Below are 24,001 nucleotides of genomic sequence, written 5' to 3'. Positions count from 1 at the left end.
GCTTTTGTTGGCCTCTCTAATTTCTTTCCATCTCAGAATCCTCTTGTGTGCTTTGGTCAGGGACGATAATATATTCCTAATGTTAAACTATGCTTCACCCCTGGTATTGATATCCACAGTGCTTCTGTAGAGGAATCAGCTCCCCCTGCATTGTCTATTTTATGTGACACTATGCTCTCTTTGATGTAGAGGGCCACCCCACCCCCAATACGCCCTGTCCTATCCTTCCTGTAGAGCCTGTAACCTGGGATAACAGCATCCCACTGGTTCTCCTCATTCCACCATGTCTCTGTGATGCCCACTATATCAATGTCCTCCTTCAAAACTCTGTACTCCAGCTCCCCCATTTTAGGTCGAATGCTTCTACTATTAGCATAGAGACACTTGTATACTCTGTCTCTGTCCCTAACCTGGGATTTATGTGTTTTGCCCTCTAGCCTTTTGTAGACACTATCACTTATCACATTGCTATGTTCCTCACTTGTATGTGGTTGATTTAAAAAAACCTCCTGCTCTGTCTGCATCCCCATGGACTCTGTATTCCGAACCGAAGTCACCTCAGCTCCTGTCGGCTTTCCCCCAGGAATCAGTTTAAAAGCTGTTCTGCCACCTTTTTAATGTTGAGCGCCAGCAGCCTGTTCCTCTTTGGTTAAGATGAAGCCCGTCCCTTTTGTACAGGCCTGCCTTATCCCAAAAGGTTCCCCAGTTCCTGACAAATCTGAAACCCTCTGCCTTGCACCACCTTCTCATCCACGCATTGAGACCCTGTATCTCCGCTTGCCTAGCTCGCCCTCTGTGTGGAACAGGTAGCATTTCAGAGAATGCCACCTTGGGGGTCCTGGATTTTAACCTTTTTCCTAGCAGCCTAAATTTAGCTTCCAGAACCTCCCGGCTACATTTCCCAATGTCATTGGTACCAATGTGGACCACATCTTCCGACTCCCACCCCAGCACTGTCTAACAGCCTATCTAGACGTAGCGTGACATCCGCAACCTTCGCACCAGGCAGGCAAGTCACCATGCGGTCATCACGCCTGTCACAAACCCAACTCTCTATATTCCTGATGATCGAATCACCCACTACAAGGAGCCCCCCACCTCAGGGTATCCTCAGTGCGAGAGGGATAGCTGATCACCAGTTAAGGAAGGGATCCCATCTAAGGGGAGCATCTCCCCCACCTCAGACTGGCACCCTCTGTCACCCAGACTCTCATTCTCCATGACATCTGAAGAGATGTCACCTTGGGAGTGGGACCCGGCTGCTAGGTCCCTGAAAGCCTTGTTTGTTGCCCTCTCTGCCTCTCTCAGCTTCTCCAGGTCTGCCACCTTGGCTTCAAGAGAACGGACACGTTCCTTGAGTGCCAGGAGCTCATTGCAGCGAGGGCACACCCACAACTTCTGGCCTAGTGGCAGATAGTCATACATGTGACACTCAGTGCAAAACACTGGCAAGCCCCCATCCCCCTGCTGGCTTCCTGCCTTCATATCTGCTTTTGTTTAGATATTTAGATATTAAACTTTTAGTCAGTGCCCCTTGGAGCTATCTGTACCTACTATCCCTCAAGAAATGTCCTTATTAATTAATTAATTTATTTATTTTAAAAAAGAAAAAAGAAAGAAATTGCGCGCGCCGCTAGGCGCGCGCCGCTGATTCCAGAGACTGAACTAAAGACTGAATGACTCACCTCAGGAGCCCCACCTTTAGCAGCCCAGGACAAAGAGTAACCTCTGTTAACCCCTGTTAACGGAGCCTCCACTGGCCGAAGGAGCAGCCTGGTGGGGCTGGGCTGAGGGGCCCCATTTATTTATTCCATTTATTTTTTATTGTACGCCAATAGAGACTTTGTTATTATTGTTATTGTTGTTATAAATAAAGTGCGTAAAGAACATTTGAGTGCTTCCAGGTAACTTTTCCTGGTGTTTTTTTAAAAGGATACACACAAGAAGAAAAGATGGAAATTGCACATCGGCACTTGATCCCAAAGCAGCTGGAGCAACATGGCTTGACTCCCCAGCAGATCCAGATTCCCCCGGACACGACTCTGGCCATAATCTCTCGGTAAATTTATTGCCACTTTTTTTTTGGGGGGGGGGGGTGCCTTGTCATCCTTACAGCATAGGTGGGAAACCCCCTCCCCCACACCCACACCCACACTGCAGCTGACAGACAGGGGGAAGAATGAACGGGAGGTGGGGGCGGTTGGGTTGGGGGAGTAATTGAGTAGGATTTGCAGGGCCTGGGGATTGGACTTCAGGGCTCAATAATGTTTTTAACACACACACACACACCCCGGGCTCACCCAGCAGAACAATATTTGGGAGGAAGGGGGGTGGCGGTTAATTCATCCCGCGGCTGTCTAGTCTTCCCGTACCTTCGATCGATTTCCAATACTGCAACGTTAACAAAACACTGTACGGAAAGAGTGTAGTTGCCTCCTAACTGAGCTGTCAACAGAGAAAAGGTATTCTGAAACGGTTTTGTAATACTTTGGTGCTCGACAGAATTGCTTGTGGGTTTGGCCTTGGGGAAGGGGTCCATTCTGTTTTGGTTTGCAGAAGAGGGAAACGGGGTTTTGCCAAGAAGGAGCAATGCCCTGTCTTTCTTCCACTGGCAGGCAGGAGAGAAAAATTAAAACCACGTCAGCAAAGAGCTTCGGGCTGCATATAAGAATATTTTGTATCTCCCTTTCCCAGAAACTCATCTGGTCTTTTTCCATTTTAAGATGGCCAGATTATGCAAATGGAGACAACTAAACTCTTCCCGGCTTCCGTTCGGGGTTGTTCGGCTCCACTTCCATATTGCTTTGCATCTCGATCTTATTTTTTCCCCCCGGGTAGACTCGGAGCCACGGGTCTTGCTTTATCACAGCAGTTAGAGCCTTCCTGGGTAACTGTTCCACATGTTGAAATAAACAGCCAAATTGTTCCGAAGCAAAAAGCCTCTCTGCGCAGTTCTGCTAAGTGGCAAATCCAGATAAATGTCCATCAGATAAATCCAGATAAATGTCCATGAGCTCCAAAAGGCACCTGGTGGGCCACTGCGAGTAGCAGAGTGCCGGACTAGATGGACTCTGGTCTGATCCAGCAGGCTAGTTCTTATGTTCTTATGTCAGATGCATATCTGAAGGGGAACCTCACGGCTTCTTTGTGCTAGGTACACCCGCGAGGCAGGAGTTCGCTCTCTGGAACGCAAATTCGGAGCTCTTTGCCGGGCTGTGGCCGTGAAAGTGGCAGAAGGCCAGCACAAGGAGACAAAGCCAGATCGCTCGGAAGGGACAGAAGGAGAAGGTTTATATGCCTGTTAAAATTTTCCTGCCAGTAGCAAACTCTTGCCAGTTCCCTGACTTGGAAGGTTGCCCGCTAAAGGAGCCATGGCCATGTCTCGCTGTTTTTAGATTTGCATATGTTTTTTTGCCCCTTGCTAAAATACATATGCAGAGTTTGGGTCCCGGGTGTCCAACGCTGAGGAGGAGTGATGGGATGCCCTTGGGGTACATCCTTAGCCAAGTCTGCAGGCAGAAGGTGGAGAAGCAGTGGGAACTGGCTGCACAGCCTGTGTTTTGTCTTCTGAAACAGAGCCAGCCTGCTGCAAGAATTCAGAACAGGTGGACTCTAATCTGGAGAACCGGGTTTGACTCCCCACTCCTCCACCTGAGTGGCAGAGGCTTATCTGGTGAACCAGATGTGTTTCCGCACTCCTACATTCCTGCTGGGTGACTGTGGGCTAGTCACAGATCTCTCAGGTCTCTCTCAGTCCCACCTACCTCACAAGGTGTCTGTTGTGGGGAGAGGAAGGGAAAGGAGCTTGTAAGCCACCTTGAGTCTCCTTACTGGAGAGAAGGATGGGGTATAAATCCAAACTCTTCTTCTTCCTCTGAACAACGATGGACCAGATATACCTAAGAAGCCACAACCTTTCTGTGCCCCACTGTGATTTGATTTGAGCTATACACTGCCAGCATGGTGTAGTGGTTAAGAGCAGGTGCACTCCGGAGAACCAGGTTTGTTGTGGGGGGCCTGTTTTGGAGAACTGGGTTTGATTCCCCACTCTGCCACTTGAGCGGTGCAGGGTTATCTGGTGAACCAGATTATTTTGTGCACTCCAACACATGCTAGCTGGGTGACTTTGGTCATAGTTCTTCAGATCTCTCTTAGCCCCACCCACCTCACAGGGTGTTTGTTGTGGGGGCGGGGGAAAGGAAAGGAGATTGTAAACCCCTTTGAGTCTCCTTACAGGAGAGAAAGGGGTGGGGGGATAGAAATCCAAACTCCTCTTCTTCTTCTCTTTCCCCAAAAGAAAGGACCTCAAATGTATAAAGAGATGAATTCTCAAAGACAAGGTCTCTAGTGGCCACTGGGCATTACCTTGCCCCATTGCTCGGGACAGATGATGTAGTCATTTTCCACGCAGCCTTTACCCAGCCTCTCTGTTACGTTCTTTAATCCCAAGTTTTTCATAATATCTCAGGACGCAGCTGTGGGGAAAACAGCCTCCGCCGTGCGGCTGCTGCCCTGCATAAGTTGGCCCAAGGTCATTTTTGTCGGGCAGTGCTTCCAAACGGTGCCCTGGAAAAAAAATCTCAACAGATCCCGCAAACACTCCTGGGAGACACACTGCCTTTTGCTGGGGCGAGGCGGTGGCTCAACGGCAGATCATCTGCTTAGCGTGCAGAAGGCCCCACGTTCAATCCCTGCTTTTCCAGTTAAAGAATCTGACAGTTGGTGATATGAAAGACCCCTCCTGCCTCAGACCCCGGAAAACCACCACGAGGCTTAAGTAGATAGTACCTCTGATGGGCCAGTGGTCTGATGCGGCATCAGCTTCACGTTTTCCTGCTGCTCTGACTCTCCCAGCCTGAAGTCCATCCGAGCTTTGACGGGGAAGGCATTGTGCAGCGCTGCTACCTGTAAACGTGGGCTTTCTGCACAACAGACATGTTCAGGGACTTGCCTCTGGCTGATTCCGATCGTTCGACCACTTAGGCCCCTTCCGGACGGGCCAATAAATGTGGGCTAACCATGGTGTAAACCCATGTTGGGGGGGAACTTCACACAGATCCTGGTCCTAATGCCCGTCTGCTCTGCGTGCCCCCCCCCCCCCCAGGTTTATCAAGAATCAGTGATTCTTTAGTTTTAACATGGAGTGCAGCTGCGGCCGAGCGGCTGCCCCGGGAAGAGCGTTACTTGGCTGTGCTTCCCTTTTTTTTCCAGTCCCCGCCTCTCTGCTGCATAGCTGCAGAGGGGCACAGGAACGGCAGCATGGCTGTGGAGGTCCATGCCTACCAGGCTTTGTAGCAAGCAGCGGAGGGAGGTGCATGGGGAAAAAAACACCTCCATGCGAAGTTGCGACGGCAACCCGCATTGCCTCCATGGGCTCTGTTCACTGCCTGCATGGAGGCATGTGAGCGCCCCCCCGACTTCAACCTGCTGTACTTTGCCCGTGAGTAGTTTGTGTACGTTCCTGCCTGGGTGTTTCAGGAAGACATTTCCTGCCTTCGAACCACCATGTGGAGGTTTAGAAAGAGATTTTTTACAGGAGGTGTGAAATAAAGGAGTACCAGAGTCTAACTCCATTTCCAGGTATCCTTTTAAGAAAAAAATCCCCCTTCTTTCAGTTTTTTTTCCCCAGTTGGCAGCCAAGTTGTTGACGTAGCGATTGCCAGCCGCGGCCCTGTGCCAGCATCTTTTTTCAGACTGGAGAACCGAGAGGCACAGATGTCTGCACAACCTTTTTGTGTTTTTTTTTCCAGAATGCCCTTGTCAGTTGGCCCTTTTTGTTTCACCAGACAAAATGCTTTTGCCGAGATTAACATTTTTTAAATCGAAGCGCTCTCGATGTTCCGTGTGTTAAGTGAGCTCAGGTGCTGGTACCTGAGCATCTCTGGCGCTCTCTGACCGGCAGTGAGACCTTCGGTCCCCTCTAGATCGATGTAATCCGCTGCGGCTGTGGTGGCCCTCTGGGGTCTTGGGGAGTGACGGAGGGGTTCTTTCTGCAAACTGCTTGCAGTCGTTCTAACTGAAGATGGCAGGAATTGAACTTGCAACCTTCTGGGCATTGCAGAGCATAACTCTGCCTCTGAACCGGGACCCTTCTCCCATGAGACAAGGGTCGGAATACCTTTTTTGCCAGTTCTCTATGCAGTCATTTTCTGACCCATGATCTGAAGACTTCCTGTCTATACCAAAAAGCACTATCTTTCTTCAAAAGGAATGCATTTCTCCAGTTCAGTGAGAGTTTATAACGTGTGCTTGGAATTTGATGGCTGGCTCCTATAAGCAGACAAATCTATGGACATTCCTGGGCTGGAAAATCAATACAGCTCTAGAGATTCCAGTCTTTTGCCTTTAAACAAATTAGAGACATGTGGTACTTTCAATACTAACAGATTTATCATGGCACAAGCTTTGATGGATGAGAGTCTACTTCAGCCAGTAGTGGTGTAGTGGTTAAGAGCAGGTGGATTCTAATCTGGAGAACCAGGTTTGATTCCCCACTCCTCCACCTAAGTGGCAGAGGCTTATCTGGTGAACCAGATGTGTTTCCGCACACCTGCATTCCTCCTTGGTGACCTTGGGGCAGTCACAGTTCTCTCAGAACTCCCTCAACCCCACCCACCTCACCAGGTGTCTGTTGTGGGGAGAGGAAGGGAAAGGAGCTTGTAAGCCACCTTGAGTCTCCTTACAGGAGAGAAAGGTGGGATATAAATCCAAACTCTTCTTCCTCATTGGATGTACAAGGAATCATCACATATAGACAGACGCATGCACATATATAGTCACAAAAGTAAGTGGTTCAATCTATGACATTTCTATGCAAAGCACAGTGCCCATTAACATCTAGGGTAAAGATCACAATAATGATCTTAGCTGTGGTGTGTGAATGGAACACTGTGAGCAGGAGAGGAAGTAATTATCCCAGCAATAATTGTTCAGATTTTTGTTTAGATCTTACTTGTTCAAACCTGATCTGTGCGCAGTTACCCCTCATTATCTGTCTAGCACTCTAGGAGAGAGAAGAGAACTCAAGTATATGTAGTCTCTGCACCCTTCTTCAACGTATCTCTGAAATCAAATGATGTGACTTGGTGTTTTTTTTTTTGACAGTCTCATGAAACAAAAGTTCAAAGCTGTAAAATTGAACTCCTAGTGATGAGAAGAAGAAGAAGAAGAAGAAGAAGAAGAAGAGTTGGATTTATATCCCCCCCTTTCTCTCCTGCAGGAGACTCAAAGGGGCTTACAATCTCCTTGCCCTTCCCCTTGCCCACAACAAACACCCTGTGAGGTAGGTGGGGCTGAGAGAGCTCCGAGAAGCTGTGACTAGCCCAAGGTCACCCGGCTGGCATGTGTGGGAGTGCACAGGCTAATCTGGTTCCCCAGATAAGCCTCTACAGCTCAGGCGGCAGAGCGGGGAATCAAACCCGGTTCCTCCAGATTAGATACACGAGCTCTTGACCTCCTACGCCGCTGCTGCTCTCAGTTTATTCATCCAACCCCCAAATTCCGCTGATTAGCAAGCGTGTTCAGTTTTCTTGGGCTACTGCTGGAACCACTCAAGAACTCCTGCCTTCGTAGGAAACAATGGCTTGTTTACTATAAAATGCCGAACAAAAGGGAAAGCTGTCTTTGGGGTTCCAGCTGATCCAGCGGAGGTTGTTCACAATGTTAAAATTAGAGCGAGACTTGAAACCGCTCCCAGCGAGGAAAGGGACGGCTTTCCTAATGCTTCCAAATGGTGCAAAACTGAAGCAATCCCCCCCCCTTTTCACTCCATTTGAGCCATTTGGAGGGAGCCCAAAAGTACTGAGCTGTGAACAGTTGTCTTTGTGTGGCCTAAATCGGCAGCAGGCGAAAACAGTGCATAATAAAAGAGTGCCTGACAAACGGGGAGGGGCTTGTCATTCAGCCCTGGGATGGGGCAGCCGCACGGTTTTCTGTTGCAAAATTGAGGCAGGCAAAATAAAATCACTCAGAAATGTGCCTGCTGGAGCTGCACTCGGCCACGCCGAATCAAGTCGTGCTGAATAATCAACTGCAAGACAAATGCTCCCCCTCCACTCAAGCTATGCAGTGTGATTTACTGGGCGCTTGGCAAAGTTCTCAGTCAACCTGTTGTGGTGGTTAAGAGCGGCAGACTCCAATCTGGTGAACCAGGTTTGTTTTCCTCGCTCCTCCTCATGAAGCCTGCTGGGTGACCTTGGGCTAGTCACAGTTCTCTCGGAACTCTCTTAGCCCTGCTGAGAGGAGGATAAGGGAAAGCTATTGTAAGCTGCTTTAAGACCCCTTAAAGGTAGAGAAAAGTGGGGTATAAATCTAAACTCTTCTTCAATCCTGAGCAGGCATCAGAAGCAGGAAGCTTATCAAAACTCTGGTGGTCTGCCCTGATGGAATGTATTTGACAGGGATCCCCAATTGTGTAGCCTCATTCCATGATGTGGTTAGCACAATATGCCTTCATATTGAACTAGGTGCACCAGATGCCTGCCCTTAACGGGCGACTTACCTTCTTCTCATCCCTTGCACTTGATCTGTTGAACAGTGGAGAAATATGGGAGAGGGATGTTGCAGAATATGCGAACAGCAATTCTGGTTGTTCCCCGGAATCTCTGTGGTCTTTACCACAGAGCTTGGGAAGATTCCTAGAGCGTCATGGGCGCAGTGATGTCACGGTATTTGTGACATTCCTGCCTCCTGGTGACAACGGCCCCTTCTTTGAATTAGCAAGCATCAAGTTTTAACCACCTGGGCTTCATTGTTGACCCAAAGCTGCTTAGGAAGGTCTTGTCAGGGTTTCACCTCTTTCAGCTCTTGAAGTGGGAGTTGGGGGGCCGTTACCCCAGAATAACAGAAGGTGTCAGACAAGCCGCAGATGAATGCAACCCTTGGAATGGCCAAATCAGAAGCAAATCACTGGACACCTCGCATCAAGGACTGCAAGATTACTAGGAACGAGGTTTTGGACGTTGCCATGATAAAGAAATGCATAGTTTCCTGTGCTGTTTCGGAAGCATGTGCAGCCGTCGGCTCATCCAATTAATTTTAAAAGAAAAACTGAGAAGTGGGATTTGCTTGGCACATCGTGCACCATGCTGCCTTACGTGTGGGACTGGAAAGTGTGGTCAAACTCAGGTCTGCTTTGACTGGAGCCTGCGGAGTTCCTGCGTGGGCCATAAAAACTCCCCTTGTTTTTATTAAATTTATGTACTTGCTTCCCTGGCACAAGGCTGGAGAAAAGCACCTGGGCTCCTAAGAAAAAAGGAAAATGAAAACGCCGCTCTCTTTCTCCTGCGTTTGCCCCCTGCTCTTCCGAGGCCGTGCGGAGGTCAGCCAGTTTCTCGGCAGAAATATTAACCAATATCTGCAGAGCGCAAATCTCCAGGTGACAGGACGCGGGCAGCTGCGCATAAGAGCAGTGCTATATTTAACGCGCCTAAAGGAATCCAAGCAAAAATGTAGCACTTGGACCGGGCCCCAGACCTCCCCCATCCTCTCTCTTTCCTGCTCTCAAATAGCTCGGAGAACGGTCCGAAATGGTCTTGAGAGTTCCGTCGGAAGCCAAGCAGGCTCAGCGCCGGTTGGAGCCTTCGAGGGAGCCCTCTTGGGGTTGCTTTTAGGAAGAGGGGCATGCAGACATCACGAATCTTTAGATTATCCCACTTTGAAACCTTACTACTGCTGCTTCACAAGTTTCAGTCATAGCGTTGTGGCTGTGCGCAAAAACAGTTGCAGGTGTGATGACACACACTGAGCCGCTGTCAATGCATGTTACAGAGAGCGGAAGGGGACTGGACACAGCTTTGTGCCAGCAGAAGTGTTTTCCTCCAGCGGAAGGAGCCTCCCCCAACAAAGGAACTTCTTCCGCCAAGAGGAAGGTGCCTTCGCTAGCAGATCTGTGGGATCCAACTCCGGTTTCTTTTCCCTGTTGTTTTTTGCTTGGTTCAGCTGTCCTGCTGTTACACATACCACACTTGGTTTTCCCAACTGGAATTGGTCCTGGGGGAATTGCTGTCTGTCCCATTGGGGAAACTTAATGTGTAGCCCCAAGTGGGTGGGACAGAACAGTTCCTTGAAGCCAATTTCAAATTGGAAAATGATACAAGGAGATACTCAACCCACCCCTCTCCTTCCCAGCATACAGCGATCTCGTTCTGAATCCGGAAGCGCAGAACTCCCGAACCATGTCTGTTGACCTGACCTGGGGGCGTCATACCCAGGGAAAACTTGTTTCATGTTATTAGGTCTTCATTTGTGCAATTCATGTGTCCTGCAAGCGAATGGATTACTCTGGGTGGTGGTTGTTACGTTGGAACTGGCCAACTGTGGTTTGCGCTTGCCTTCCAAACCAGGGTTTGTTCCCAGATTTCAATCCTAGTCCGTAAAATCGACTGCAAACTATAAAATAGTAAGTGCTGTGCGGCCGGGGGGGGGGGGGGGGCCACCATAGAGGCAAGCCTTTTCCAAGGTCATTTTCATAGCTACAATTTGGCGTTACGATATGAGCCGAACTTCAATCTTTCCATTCTAGAGATCTGATCTGACTTGAAATTTGTAAAAATTTAACTGCATCTTTTTATAAGATAAGGACACAAGTGTTGCACAGCTGTTCGGTAGGAAAGGTGTGTTGTTTTTAAGGCTGACATGCTTTGTTTCGGTGTCTGTTGTGAGCTGTGGACTTTGTGTCATGCAGCAGATCTGATTATTACATGCTACAGTGTTCGGCCCAAGTTCTATTTGTAAATACAGTGAGCTGAGAGAGTGTCTGTTATTTTGAATCACAAGCTCACCCCGTTTCTGTCTGCTGCCGGCACGCTTGGGGCGGGTTCAGACTGAGCCGCAGCTAGAATAGAGGGCTTGGCTTTCAGCGGGGATTAAGGTCACATTCCGATGTCTCAAATTTGTTCGTGACGCGAAGGTAGCTGACATCATCAGGCTCAGATGTCCCCCCCCCTCCCCCCAGATCAAAGACTGCAACTTTGGTCTGGGCATATTTTTTGTTCCAGTGTCCAGTTTCAGGCAAGTTAATGAATTGTGTTAGACTTCTTGCCCACAGATTGGGGAGACTGTAAACCACAGTTTAACCTTTATTTAGAATTCTGGTTTGGGGGGGGGGCAAGAAATAAAACCCTAGTTTGTTAAAGGGCCCCAATTGTAACCTGACAGTCTCCGACCGAGCTCCGCGCAGTTCAAGGGCGTGGGTGTAGATGCCCAAGCATTTTAAGGCGTGTTCACATTCACAGATAGGTTCTGTTTTGTTTGTGACATCTGGATGCAGCTGATGCGTTCCGCGAAAATACCAGAGAGCGCTCCGACTGTCTTGCTTATGTGTTAATACCTCAGATTTCAGGCTTGGCAGCCTCCCAATGAAAAGCTTATAAGCAGCCATTCACCTTTACCAAAAGAATCTCCTCCAGGTGGTTGGGCAAGAAAGCTTCTGTAACGTGGGAGAGAATGGCTTATTTTTCTCTTTTTTGGGGGTGGGGGCACTAACATGCCACAGATGATGATGAAGAAGAAGTTTGGATTTATCCCCCACCTTTCTCTCCTGTAAGGAGATTCAAAGTGGCCTACAAGCTCCTTTCCCGTCCTCTCCCCACAACAGACACCTTGTGAGGCAGGTAGGGCTGAGAGAGTTCACTGTGACTAGCCCAAGGTCACCCAGCAGGAATGTAGGGCTGCAGAAACACAGCTGGTTCACCAGATAAGCCTCCGCCACTCAGGTGGAGGAGTGGGGAATCGAACCCGGTTCTCCAGATTAGAATCCGCCTGCTCTTAACCACTACACCATGCTGGTAAACGTGATCTTGTGCAGCCATATTAGCAATGTTCGTGAGGAACAGTAACTTTAGTGAACTGATTTGCAAGGCCAGGCTTCTCTCCTCCCTGTGAGCATTGGATGGAGGGCACACTTTGAAGTTAGCATTTGCCCAGAGGATGAGGAGGAGCCTGGGACATTAAAATTTAAGCTTCTAAAGAAGAAGGGGCACGTAACGGGCATGCCTGAAATTGCCACCAATGGAAAGGAGCAACTTCTTTCTCTCTTGTCCTGTAGAGACTCCTGCAACGCTGCATTTAGAGCAGGCCAGTGAGTTAGTTGGTACCTGTGGGACCCAGGCCCCTTCCGCACATGCAGAATAATGCACTTTCAGTCCACTTTCACAACTGTTTGCAAGTGGATTTTGCAATTCTGTCCAGTAAAAATTCAGCTGCAAAGTGCATTGAAAGTGGATTGAAAGTGCATTATTCTGCATGTGCGGAAGGGGTCCCAGGCTGTGTTATCAGACCTGACTTGGATAGTTTCAAACATTGAGGCTGCCAGAGGCTGACCTGCTGCTTACTGTGATAAATAACAGAGTGTTATCTCATCCCCAACCCTTACCCTCAGAGAAGTTCAGCCAACGCCAGGCCAGAGGTCCTTTGAGAATGATGGAGGTAGTTCCTGGCAGAGGATTTACTCCCTACCCTTATCCCCAGATCCCTTAGAACATTAGGTAGTCAAATTCGCTCAAGCTTCCAGATAAAGTTAGTGGACTCATAGTTCTACCACTCATCCCCTGGCCCGCATGATTCTGGCAGGGGAGATGGGAACTGTAGTCCATACCATCTGAGGTCATGAAGTTTGGACACTCCAAGATGTGATTCTGGCAGGGGATGATGGGAACTGTAGTCCATAACATCTGGAGGGCCGCGAGTTTGACACCTATGCCTTAGAACATGACCATGCCAACTTCCAGGGGCATATTTTCATGTGCAAATCTGAACTTCCCCTCTCTCGTCTCAGAGTGCAAAGAGCAAGTCACAGAAGACACAAAACCTGACGCCCTCAGTGAGACGGCCGACCTGGCCCTGCCGCCGGAAATGCCCATTTTAATTGACTTCCATGCCTTGAAAGATATTCTCGGACCGCCAATGTACGAGCTAGAGGTAACATTTTTTTCCATTTTTCCGAAACTGCGTTTGCTCCAGCTTTCGGTTTGAGGGGGGGTTCATAGCTGCCTCAAATAATTCCTCCAAGCCCTTAAATCTTTATCATTCACTGCCACTGAGCTGCAGCGCTGCTTCCATCTCTGTGAAAAACATCCGAGATGGGTTGGGTTTGTTTTCTTTTCTGCAGCCTGCAATTGGCCTCTCATTCCTTCTTCCTCCCCGGCTCGGAGAGCTTCACCTCTTGACTTCCATTTCTGCCGTCAATAACCAGTTGAAATCAAGACCCAGCAAAGGCAATTCTCAGGAGAGTTCCCAGCCAGAGAGGAGCTCCAGCAAAGAGAAATTGGAAACCTAATTAAATAGAATTGATTGGCTTGCCAAGAAAGGAAAAATATTATTTAAAAGAAATAGTGCAATGCTCCTGTAAATCTTAGGATATCGGCCCTCTAGAAAGAATTAATTCAGCTTTACGCTGAAGAATCATTGTCTGGAGTGCCTTTTGTGGCTCGCTGTAGATTATGTTTAGGAACCTACGCCTGGAACTGATGGTTTCCTACACTGTGAGGCATCTGCCAAGGGAGGAGAAAGTCTTTCCTCCAGTGGAAAAGGATCCTTCCCTCTGTGGAGGGGAACCCCTGGAACCAACCCATAACCAAGAACGCTTCTGTTTTGTATCCACAAGGTAGAGAAGAAGGAGTTTGGATTTATACCCCCCCCCCCTTTCTCTCCTATAAGGAAACTCAAAGGGGCTTACAATCTCCTTTCCCTTCTCCCCACCCACCCAATAAATACTCTGTGAGGTGGGTGCGGCTGAGAGAGCTCCAAAGAACTGTGATTAGCCCAAGGTCACCCAGCTGGCATGTGTTGCAATGCACAAGCTAATCTGGTTCACCAGATAAGCCTCCACAGCTCAAGTGGCAGAGCATCAGACCCGGTTCTCCAGATTAGAGTGCACCTGCTCTCAATTGCGACACCACGCTGGCTCTAGAGGAAGTGTGCCTGTGGTTGGTTTAAAGAAAGTTGGTCACTGGCTGTTGTGGGTTTTCTGGGCCATGTGGTTGTGGTCTGGTAGTTTTTGCTCCTAACTTTTTGCCTGCATCTATGGCCAGCATCTTCAGAAAATTGAAGAGCCTGAAAGGCACCGCCAGCTAATCCAACTTGAGAAATCAGCTCTGAAAACGAATCTACTGCTCTATCTACTGGTAGACTTCTCAGGCAAAGGCCTGCAGCTGATGCCCTTTTTAGGATTTCCTGTCCTAGTCCACTGAAGAAAAGGAATGCTCCTCGGAGTTTGCTCTGAACATCTGTGAAGAGGGACAAGATGATTGGTGCCTCCCCCCTGCAGAATGGGATAGCATTCTCAGTTCCTTATTTTTTGCTTCGGGATGTAATTTTAGATTTGGAGGGAGAGGAGGAATCTTTCAGCTGAACCTACAGGATAGAACTGGCTATCCCTCTAAAAAATACGTCTAAGACCATGTCAGTAGGTAAATGTTGGAGTTTCTTCCTTTTTAAACATGATAGCCATGTTTAGATATTTGAAGGGATGTCATATCGGTGAGGGAGCAAGCTTGTTTTCTGCTACTCCAGAGACTAGGACCAGGAATAATGGGTTCAAGGGGAAGGAAAAGAGGTTCCACCTAAACATCAGGAAAAACTTCCTGACCATCAGGGCTGTTGGAATGCACTACCTTGAAGTGAGTGGAGTCTCCTTCTTCAGAAGTTTTTAAAAAGAGGCTGGATGGCCATCTGTCAGGAGTGCTTTGATTGTGTGTTCCTGCATGGCAGGGGAATTGGGCTTGATGGCCCGGGGAGGGGGGTCTCTTCCAACTCTGTGATTCTGTGAAACTGATCTTTTGGCTGCTGGCATCGGGCACGTAGCAAGCATCTTTGTTATTTACACATTGTTGAAATAGAGTTATCATATGGTTCTGGTTGTACAGCTTATGACAGGCGTTCAGCTGTGAATCAGGTCATGGTTCTGGGTTGTCAATTAGCCATGAAAACTTGAAGTGTCACTTGGTGGACATCTTATTTCAGGGCTGTTTTCCGGTGGTTTGTACTGGAGAGAAATGAGTATTTGGCCTCAAGATATATTGCTTAAATTGCAAACCAACCACAGAAATGTGTCTCTGTAAAATGCCATCAAGTCGCAGCCAACTTACAGCAACCCAGTATGGTTTTCAAGGCAAGATCCAAAGAGAGGTGGTTTGCCGCTGTGGTCTCCCATCCAAATACTAACCGGGGCTCACCCTGCTTAGCTTCTGAGGTCAGACGAGGTCAGGCTAGCCTGGGACATCCAAGTCAAGGTGCACAGTAATACAAACTTCCAAGTATGTCAGATGTGAACAAGAGAAAACCTGTGAGGTCTCCAAAGACCTATTTCCCTTTTGCTTCCCTTCCCTAACTCTGCTTCCCCTCTGTCAAGCACCACTTGCAGTTGCTGTGGCAACCTGAAATGCCACCCAGACTCTGGAGATTTGTTCTTGTTATCACCTGGGCCTTGTTCTGATAAGATATATATATATATATATTCCTTTAAGTACATTAAATATGAATGGGGACCAAAAAATGAGGATGTGCTGGTGGGATTAATGTACAAGTGCTCTATAGTCCTGTGGAGTGGTTATTCTGTGTTCCCAAAGTCCCATGAGGTATGATCAGGGGCGTACTGCCCAGGGGGACATGTGGGGTCAAATGTCCCCGGGCTGCAGCCACTTGGTCACGTGGGGGGGGGTGTGTGTGTGGAAAAGCCGAATCGAATGAAGCGGTGGCTGCTCTTCCAAGAAACTCTGCACTGCTCACACACACATGCCTCCGGAGAGAGGTGGGGGGCACAGGGCAGGCAAGGGGCAGGAGGGAGGATGCGGGGGGGGGGGGCGGAATTTCACTGGTATGGGGTGGTGTACTTTCTACTTCTTGCCCTGGGCGCTGTTTTTTATAGATACTCCCCTGGGTATGCTATGGATGCCATTTGCAAAAAGCGGACAGAGGCTGAGAACCGTTTGTCCAAGTGTGCTACCTTGAGAACACAATTAAGGTCTCCTTAAGGTCTCTTAGATATATCCCTCTAGAAAGGCCAAGGGATTGCTGTCATGGTATTTGGAAGCTGATTGTTCATCTCTCCATTCCACTGAACTTAGCAGGAAAACTACCTTAAGTTTCCAGGAAAGAACGTCCATACTGCTGATAATGTTTGAGAATATGACTGTGTTTTGAGATGATCAAGTGTGGGGCACGCTCTTTGTTCCCTCCTGCAGAAATCTCATTGCCTCCGTTTCCTTCCAGGTATCCGAGCGACTGAATCAACCAGGTGTAGCCATAGGCTTGGCTTGGACCCCCTTAGGGGGAGAGATCATGTTTGTGGAAGCCAGCCGCATGGACGGGGAAGGCCAGCTGACTTTGACCGGGCAGCTGGGCGACGTCATGAAGGAGTCGGCTCACCTCGCCATCAGTTGGCTTCGCAGCAACGCAAAGAAATTCCAGCTGACCAATGGTACGGAGGAACCCATCAGCAGAGAATGTGAACATAAGCCCTGGAGTCACTGACAGGGCGTCTTAAACACCTGCCTGAGACTGCAAAAGTAGAGGCCAGCTGTAGATCTTGCAGGCAGAAATATGTTCATCTTTGTGGGTATTCTGTGCAGCCGTGTGTTATTATTAAAAATCTCATGCATCAGTATTGATGCTAGGGTGTTGTGGGTTTTCCAGGCTATATGGCTGTGTTCCAGTAGCATTTTCTCCTGACGTTTCACCTGCATCTGTGGCTGGCATCTTCAGAGGATCAGATGGTAGTAAAGCAAGTGGAGTATATATACCTGTGGGATGTCCAGGGTGGGAGAAAGAACTATTTACATTGGCTAAAAGTGTTAAGGGTGCAATTTGTAAGTGTGATTTGCATGTGTTAAGTGGAATCCACCCTTTAGCATATGTGTGTAACACTGAAGTTGCATAATCAGATCCTCCGAAGATGGCAGCAACAAATGCAGCCGAAACGTCAGGAGAAAATGCTACTGGAACACGGCCATACAACCCGGAAAACCCACAACACCATAGTGATTCCAGCCGTTAAAGCCTTCGACAATACATAATATTGATGCTGCTAGGATCAATCTGCTAATATTGATGCTGCTGTGTTCATCTGGAGAAGTTAAAGCTCCTGGCCATGGACCTATTGGTGCAGGTGTTTTCTTCCCTTTCTCCCAAGCCTCCTTTCACATTCATTGCTGCCAAGTGGAACAAATACTAGGAATTCAAGACCTCTGGTGTGTGGAGGGGAGGGTAGTGTGCGTATGCAAAATCGCAGAGATTTTGGATTTTCCATACTGATCATTTCTTTCTTCCTCCCTCCCTCCCCTTCCCTTTCTCTTTCTTAAAGCTTCGGGAAGTTTTGATCTCCTTGACAACACGGACATCCATCTGCACTTCCCAGCTGGGGCCGTCACAAAAGATGGACCATCTGCTGGCGTTACCATAGTAACCTGCCTTGCCTCACTTTTCAGTGGGCGGCTGGTGCGCTCAGATGTAGCCATGACGGGAGAAATTACACTAAGAGGCCTGGTTCTTCCAGTAAGTATTGTGTGGAGAGAACGATACCGTTGAGCCTCTCCCACGCACGCATGCACACACACCCCTCCAAGAGTTTTAATTCCACGTTTATTGTAAGCCACGTAGCCAGGCTTGTTATGTTTCACTTCTAACCAGCCTTCTGTAATCCTCTGGTATAGTTAACACAGACTTGTAAAAAACAGAACCTGCTCTGCATTAGAAAGTTGGTTCGTTTCTGAGAGAACAGAAGAGAACTTCTTCCAGCGATGGGGTTTAAATTGTCCCTAATTTGAAACCGTGGCTGCGTCACTATTTGGATTCTGTCTTTCAAACTACGCACCCTGAGAACAGGGCTCTGACCTGTGATTTTTCCCAGTTCCACATGGATGACAGATGAACAACATCCCAGGTTTTTAATAGAGTCCCACGGCACAGAGTTTTGAGCCGCAGTTCAAGTTCTGCTCAAGACCCGAGTTCGATTCCGACACAGGTCGGATTCGGGTAGCCGGGTCAAAGTCAACTCCATCTTCCATCTTTCTGGGGTGAGTTCTTGGCTTCCTTCTCATTTCATCCCGTCTCTTTGAAACAGGTCGGCGGAATCAAGGACAAAGTTCTCGCTGCGCACCGAGCCGGGCTGAAGAGAATCATCCTCCCTCGGAGAAACGAGAAGGACCTCGAGGAGATTGTGGTGAATGTACGGCAGGATCTGGATTTTGTGCTGACGAGCACTCTAGAAGAAGTTCTCAATGCTGCTTTTGAGGGGGGATTTTTAGTCAAGGCTGGACTGGATCACTTTAGCAGTAAACTCTGAGCAATTTGGCAGACTTACACTTGCAAAGGGAACAAAAGTCAAACCTGATATTCATCTTTAATAATGAGAGAGAGTATGGATGCAGAGACATTAGATGTCAGATCTTTATAGCAAGAGGTTACACGTCCCTGGCACCTCATCAATCTGTTATCCATTCATATTGGCCTCAATATGTATTAATGGGGAACAATCTATGGAGATAAATTTCAACACTGACCTCTTAATGATGATTCTTCCTTTAGGAGCAAAAGAGGTTCATCCAATCATAGGAGCCTTCAGGAAATCATCGCCTAATTAATAACATTAATGATTCTGGTTTCTTTCCCCTAGAAAGCTTGAGATGATTTTTTACCTCCTTGAATTTCAGAGTTGTCGTTAAATTGGTATTATTAGAGGACAGTTTAATTCCTGTTTTTTTAAAAAACGGAAGCATTTAATGCAAATGATCTGTAAAGCATTGGTCTTGCATGCAGGTATCGAGGAGAGGGGCTATTTTTTGTTTCCTAGGAGAGGCAAGTTGAACTCATTTATTACAGATGCCAGATATGATGTAAATGTTACTTGGTCGGTCCGGGCTCATATGTGTGTGTTGGGGGAGGGGGGGTTGCCTCGGCTGGCCCCAAAATGGCACTGGGGTGTGCCTGGACTGGCAAGCCCAGAGGGGATTGGGGTGACTGCCTGCAAACTAGCTGAGACAACCCTCCCACCCCCTGCTGCTGATCTGGCCTGGCAAGGCCACGATGTTGCCTCAGCTGGCTTGTGGGTCTAGTAGGCCACCTCCAGGGGCTAGATCTGGCCCCTGGGCCACATATTTGAATCCCCTGCCAGATGACATGATTTACAAAAAAAAGGGGTTTGTAGGGCGGCTACTTTCAACACCCACAACCTGTAGGATCTGGGAGGGAAAGTACCAGGATTTGAATACTGCTGTATGTAAACTGGAAACAGAACACTTCCTGATGATAGTGACTGCATAAATTGTTTGGCACCCCCTACTGTTAGTCCTCCTTCAGTTGTTTCAGATTATACAACATTAGGCCGCCTCAGTTGTAATTGTACGGGTTTGTTTTTTAATTTGATAACTTAATTTTTCTGAGGAGCTGCATTAAACTTTGGAGAGCAGACACAGAAAACGGGCGGTACAAGGAGCAGTCAGTATTCTTTATGGGTGGAAACATTCTCCAAGTGATGGTAGCAGTCGCAGAGTTGGCAACCTTGAAGATACCAAGTCGCTGTGATTTCCAGCAGATGTTCCAATATACAGATACAGGCTTGTTTGTGAAGTAACAGCTGTTGTGTCTGAATGGGAGATTGGACACATATAGAAAAGAGCGGAGCTTCCGATGGCATGCAGGAGCAAGTTTGGCCCTGGGGTATTCTTAGAACAGTTCCGTGCCCTATCTTAATGGAAGATACGTAAACATTTCTATGTGAGATTGTATTCCTCTGCAAAGGGTATTCTAAGTGATCCGTGTCAGCTACTGAGTGTCCAACTTCCTAAAGCTGGAACGGGGTGGGGGTGGGGGTGAGTCAGGGCAAGAAACACTTTGTTGGTCCTCCAGGAGAAATGGATTGCCCACAGTGTGAATGAAATAGGATCCTGGACTAGGTGGACCATCGGTCTGATGTAGCCAGGCTGTTGCATTCTTATCATTCAGAGTTAAAGTACCACTACTTAAGAGCCCACAAGATATGACTAAGAACTTAAAATATGCAACTTTGTAGATATTTCAAGATGTATTTCCAAAAAACCACCCGATTTAAGTAAGAATTCGGTAACCCCTCTCAACTTAAATAATTCGGTAACCAAAAGACTGAGAAAAACCAAAGTGAACCCCATGCTAAAAATAAAAATAATGTTTTTTTAAAAAACGTAATACATAAACTTTATTGTAATGCGGAATAATAAAAATAAGGGCTATATCCAGGTGTGTGTGCATATACACACACAAACATGTACACACATTCGAATCCTCTGATTTTATTGTTCCACATTCAATTAAAATGTGAGGTTTTTTTGTTTTTTGCTTTCTGCGTTATTTTTAGCATTGGGTTCATTTGGGTTGGTTTTTCGCAACCTTTCGGTTACCACATGCATTGAAGTGCCAAGCTGTTTTTTATTTTAAGGCTCTGCAGTATTCCCCAAAGCAACAATTACTTCAACTTTCCTTGACTGATGTAACTGCACATGCAGACAGCACCACTGAACATTGTAATTAAGTGCCATAAGTTTTTAATTAGTGGTATTTTGATTTTTAAAACACAAACATGCAGATTACAGGCATGCATTGCAGCCATTTCTGGACTATGTACTATGTTGGATTATTTTTCACTGTATTTTATTTATTGCTTTCAGCTGTTCCTGTTCCCTGCACACACACTCTCTCTCTCTCTAATCATGCAAGTCTATTCTGGTCATGCATAGCAAAGAGCTTCCAAAGTCATAGCCTCATCACACCAGGAAGAATTTGATCAATCCAAGATCGCAACTGATACTGGCGGGCGCCGGGGGGGGGGGGGGGGCAGTTTGCCAGGCCAGTTTTTGACAAGGCCACTAGTGTGGCTGGGTGGAAAAATGCTCCCGTTTGCAAAACAGGGCCCATTTAAGCATGCCAGCTGCACTTCCTTTTCCGTCGCTCCCAAAATAAACTTTGGGACGTATATGTTGTTTTCTCGCACCTTTTTATAGCGAGTTTTCAAACCCAATTTGAAGAATCCCTCAAAATTGGAATCTACAGTTGTCAGGAAGATGCCTAAACCCAGTCCGGTTCAACTCCAACGCTGCCATGACAAATGCTTTGTTGCAAGATGTACAGCAGGTTGCAAACTCTACTTTTCCACAAGCCAGGATGAGCACATTTCCTAAGAACTTCAGTCCTTTTTCCCAGGCATTTCCCTCTTCCCTTTTCTCAGTTTGTTCCTTCTTCAACTCAGATTTATGTTGGTCTATGGCACTTGATTCCTTCCAGGAGACTAATTCACCAGATGGACTCTTCCCTTCCCCCACTTCCGCACTCCAAACTGGTGGAAATAGATGAACTTCCACCTCCTCTGCCAAGGAATGCAACCTTTTGTCTTCCTGCTAGCCAGGATGGAGGCACGCTGCCCGAAGATACATTGCCTGAAGCTTTGCAGTAGAACGCTTGGAGGAATCAAAAAGTTTATGAACTCTGTAATACAAGTACTGAGCAATGAAATGTTAGTTACGCACAGATTAAAACAGATATCACTGGGAGGAACAGGAAAGGGGGAGGGGTTACTATAACCTTCAAACAGCACTGTTTGCTTTCTTTGAAACTCAGTAGGTTAAGATTCACAATGATGTCGAAACCAGCTGAATATAGTAGTAGCCCCCTCCTCAGAAATTTTCCTTTTCAAATGGACACTTTGTAAATCTGAGTAGCAAGATGCTAGTAAGACTCAAATATTTTGTAAGTTGCAGGCAAGACCATGTGGCCTTCCCTTATCTGTCTTGCTCAGTAGCAATTTACACCCCCCTTTTCTTATCTGGGCATCTAATTGTTGCGGGGCCAGAAATCGTCTGATCACATCAAGAAAAGCAACAGAATAGGTTTGAGACAAGGAAGTCGACGAACGTAAAACGTGCCCTAACACTCTGCTGCAGAAATTAACACCAAACACTCTCCAAACAGAAGCCTACCTACACACACGCGTGTGTGCACGCGTCTCCTTCAAGGGTTCACAAAAGTGGCAGGCTTTGTGTTCGCCATTCTTTGCAGAAACAAAATTCAGGAGACTTGAGCACAGTAAGTAAGTAGCCACTTCCTTCAAAGGAGGCTGGTGGAAGAATACAGCCCTTACACATGAACTGGGGATAGCCAAAGACAGAGCACCCAAGACACTCAGCACTGCAGACAGATGAATTGCTTGGCCGTTTCCGTAAAGCATTGATGCTTTGGACTAACCTAGTTCAATCCCTCTGATTACACATCATACATACCAAACGAGCAGCCTCTAAGCCTCACGCCCATATGCTGTTTTATTTCCACACAACATTTCCAAGGTCAGCCCAACAAGTATATGCCATACAAAACAATCCAAACTGGTATAACCTGCGCATCAAAAGCCAGAAACCGAGGCGGGGCTATGAAACATTAGCCCGCTCTCCATTTTTAATATGAAAACAACCACACACGGGATCCAATTCCGAGTTACTGCTCTCTATTTCCCCCCTCTTGCCTTTTTCTGAGCATAAAAAAACTTGAGTATAAACTCCACTCAACCCAGCAGGGCTTCTGGGTAAACATTCAAAAACTGGCTGTGTGCGTTTTGAAAATTCAGTTCAATTAGGCAGTCTGTTTAATGAAACCTACGCAACGGGGAAAACCCTAGATCCAACAGCAATGTGCTGCACCTTTTCAATGCAACACCGCTTCGTTCTTTTAGCAGGCTTCGTTTAAAACCAGGCAGGTAGGACTTCTGAATACTCCCAAGTTGAAATGGGAGAAGAGAACGTGCTGCAGAAAATTAGTGGCTAAACAGGCAATGTGGCATTGTGCTAATCTGCACCTTTTGCGTAGGAGTTATTAAAACCACATTGTTTCTACAAATGTACCACTGGGTTGTAGCACTGGCTTTTACTAACAGTTGTTAAACTGGTCTCTGCTGCCCCCCCCCCCCCCGCCCAACTCAAAAATGCCCCCGATTCAATCCAGTCCTTCCCTGTTTGGATAATATTTAAAGATCTTGGGTAGCAAAGTTAGGAACAATCTTCGCAACACTAGAGAGGTGACGCTTGCAAAAGTAGGCACTTGCTAGACATGGCTACGGCAGCTTCGCATCAAATGAAATCCAGACTAAAGGTGCAGGCATGCGCCCATTGTTAGGTGATAAGATTGCCCATTTTACAAGTTAGTGTGATTCCCTGTGGCTGTTAAACATACTGCTGCCATCAAATCCAGAACCTGACATGGCTGTGAAGTCAAGTTACTGAATCGCCATGCTGTCTCGGCTTCTCCAGGCATGCGCCCTGCAACTGCATGCAGCCAAGGAGCATCTAAAAATATACGCTCTTGCTCTATTTTGTACCCTTTCTTTAGGAAAAGTGGTCGAGGGAAGGATGTGAAATCTTTAGACTAAGTTCTGGAATCAAATTAAGCAACAAGGGATGTATCAAGCCACTTCGAGAGAATGTAAACACGTATATTTAGCACTGAACGGATATTGCTGCCTTATGAAAAACAAGACGACTATTCCAAACTTACTCACATAAACACTGCTGGCAAAGCTTTGCCTGTTCAGTAGGAAAGAAATTAGCAGCACAGACTTTCCAGGACAACAACTCTGATCGACTGAATTCAGTAGGCAAGCTATTTATATGTAGCAAAGTGCAATTTAACAGCATATTAATAATAAATAAAGGCGCGATCCAGCCTGCGGGCAAAGACATAGAGACGGGCTCCACAGAGAATGTAGAGTAACCTTTTCCTCATCCCACCTTGGCATCAAGCCAGGTGTGCTGCAGTGCCTGGTCATGCCAGTAAACTGAATCCCTCCCAGGCCTCACTCACTTGCCTGCAGCAGCTTGCAGAAGATCACCGGAAGCTGCCTAACACAAAGCCAGACTTTCACTCTATCAAGGTCAGCATTGCCCACTCTGACTACTAGCAGCTGCTCTCTGGGATCTAAACCAGGGATCATTCAAATTCTTCCACTGCGTGGCCGTTTCGCTGGAGATGTTGGCGACTGAGCCTGGGACTG

At 47.4% G+C, this 24,001-nt stretch overlaps 1 protein-coding gene across 1 annotated transcript in view; it reads left to right on the top strand.

The window, feature by feature from the left end:
• Positions 1-19,273, top strand: part of LONP2 (lon peptidase 2, peroxisomal) — a 40,759-nt gene extending 21,486 nt beyond the window's left edge. The window contains exons 7-12 of the mRNA XM_048516069.1: positions 1,933-2,059; positions 3,155-3,288; positions 12,776-12,918; positions 16,210-16,417; positions 17,300-17,490; positions 18,059-19,273. Coding sequence (XP_048372026.1) covers positions 1,933-2,059; positions 3,155-3,288; positions 12,776-12,918; positions 16,210-16,417; positions 17,300-17,490; positions 18,059-18,280 — 1,025 coding nt within the window. The 3' untranslated portion in view covers positions 18,281-19,273. The remainder of the gene's footprint in view (positions 1-1,932; positions 2,060-3,154; positions 3,289-12,775; positions 12,919-16,209; positions 16,418-17,299; positions 17,491-18,058) is intronic.
• The last annotated feature ends 4,728 nt before the right edge of the window (positions 19,274-24,001 follow it).

The sequence above is a fragment of the Sphaerodactylus townsendi genome, linkage group LG14 (genome assembly GCF_021028975.2).
Source record: "Sphaerodactylus townsendi isolate TG3544 linkage group LG14, MPM_Stown_v2.3, whole genome shotgun sequence".
Classification (NCBI taxonomy): Eukaryota; Metazoa; Chordata; class Lepidosauria; order Squamata; family Sphaerodactylidae; genus Sphaerodactylus; species Sphaerodactylus townsendi.
This window is presented reverse-complemented; position numbering and strand designations above follow the sequence as displayed.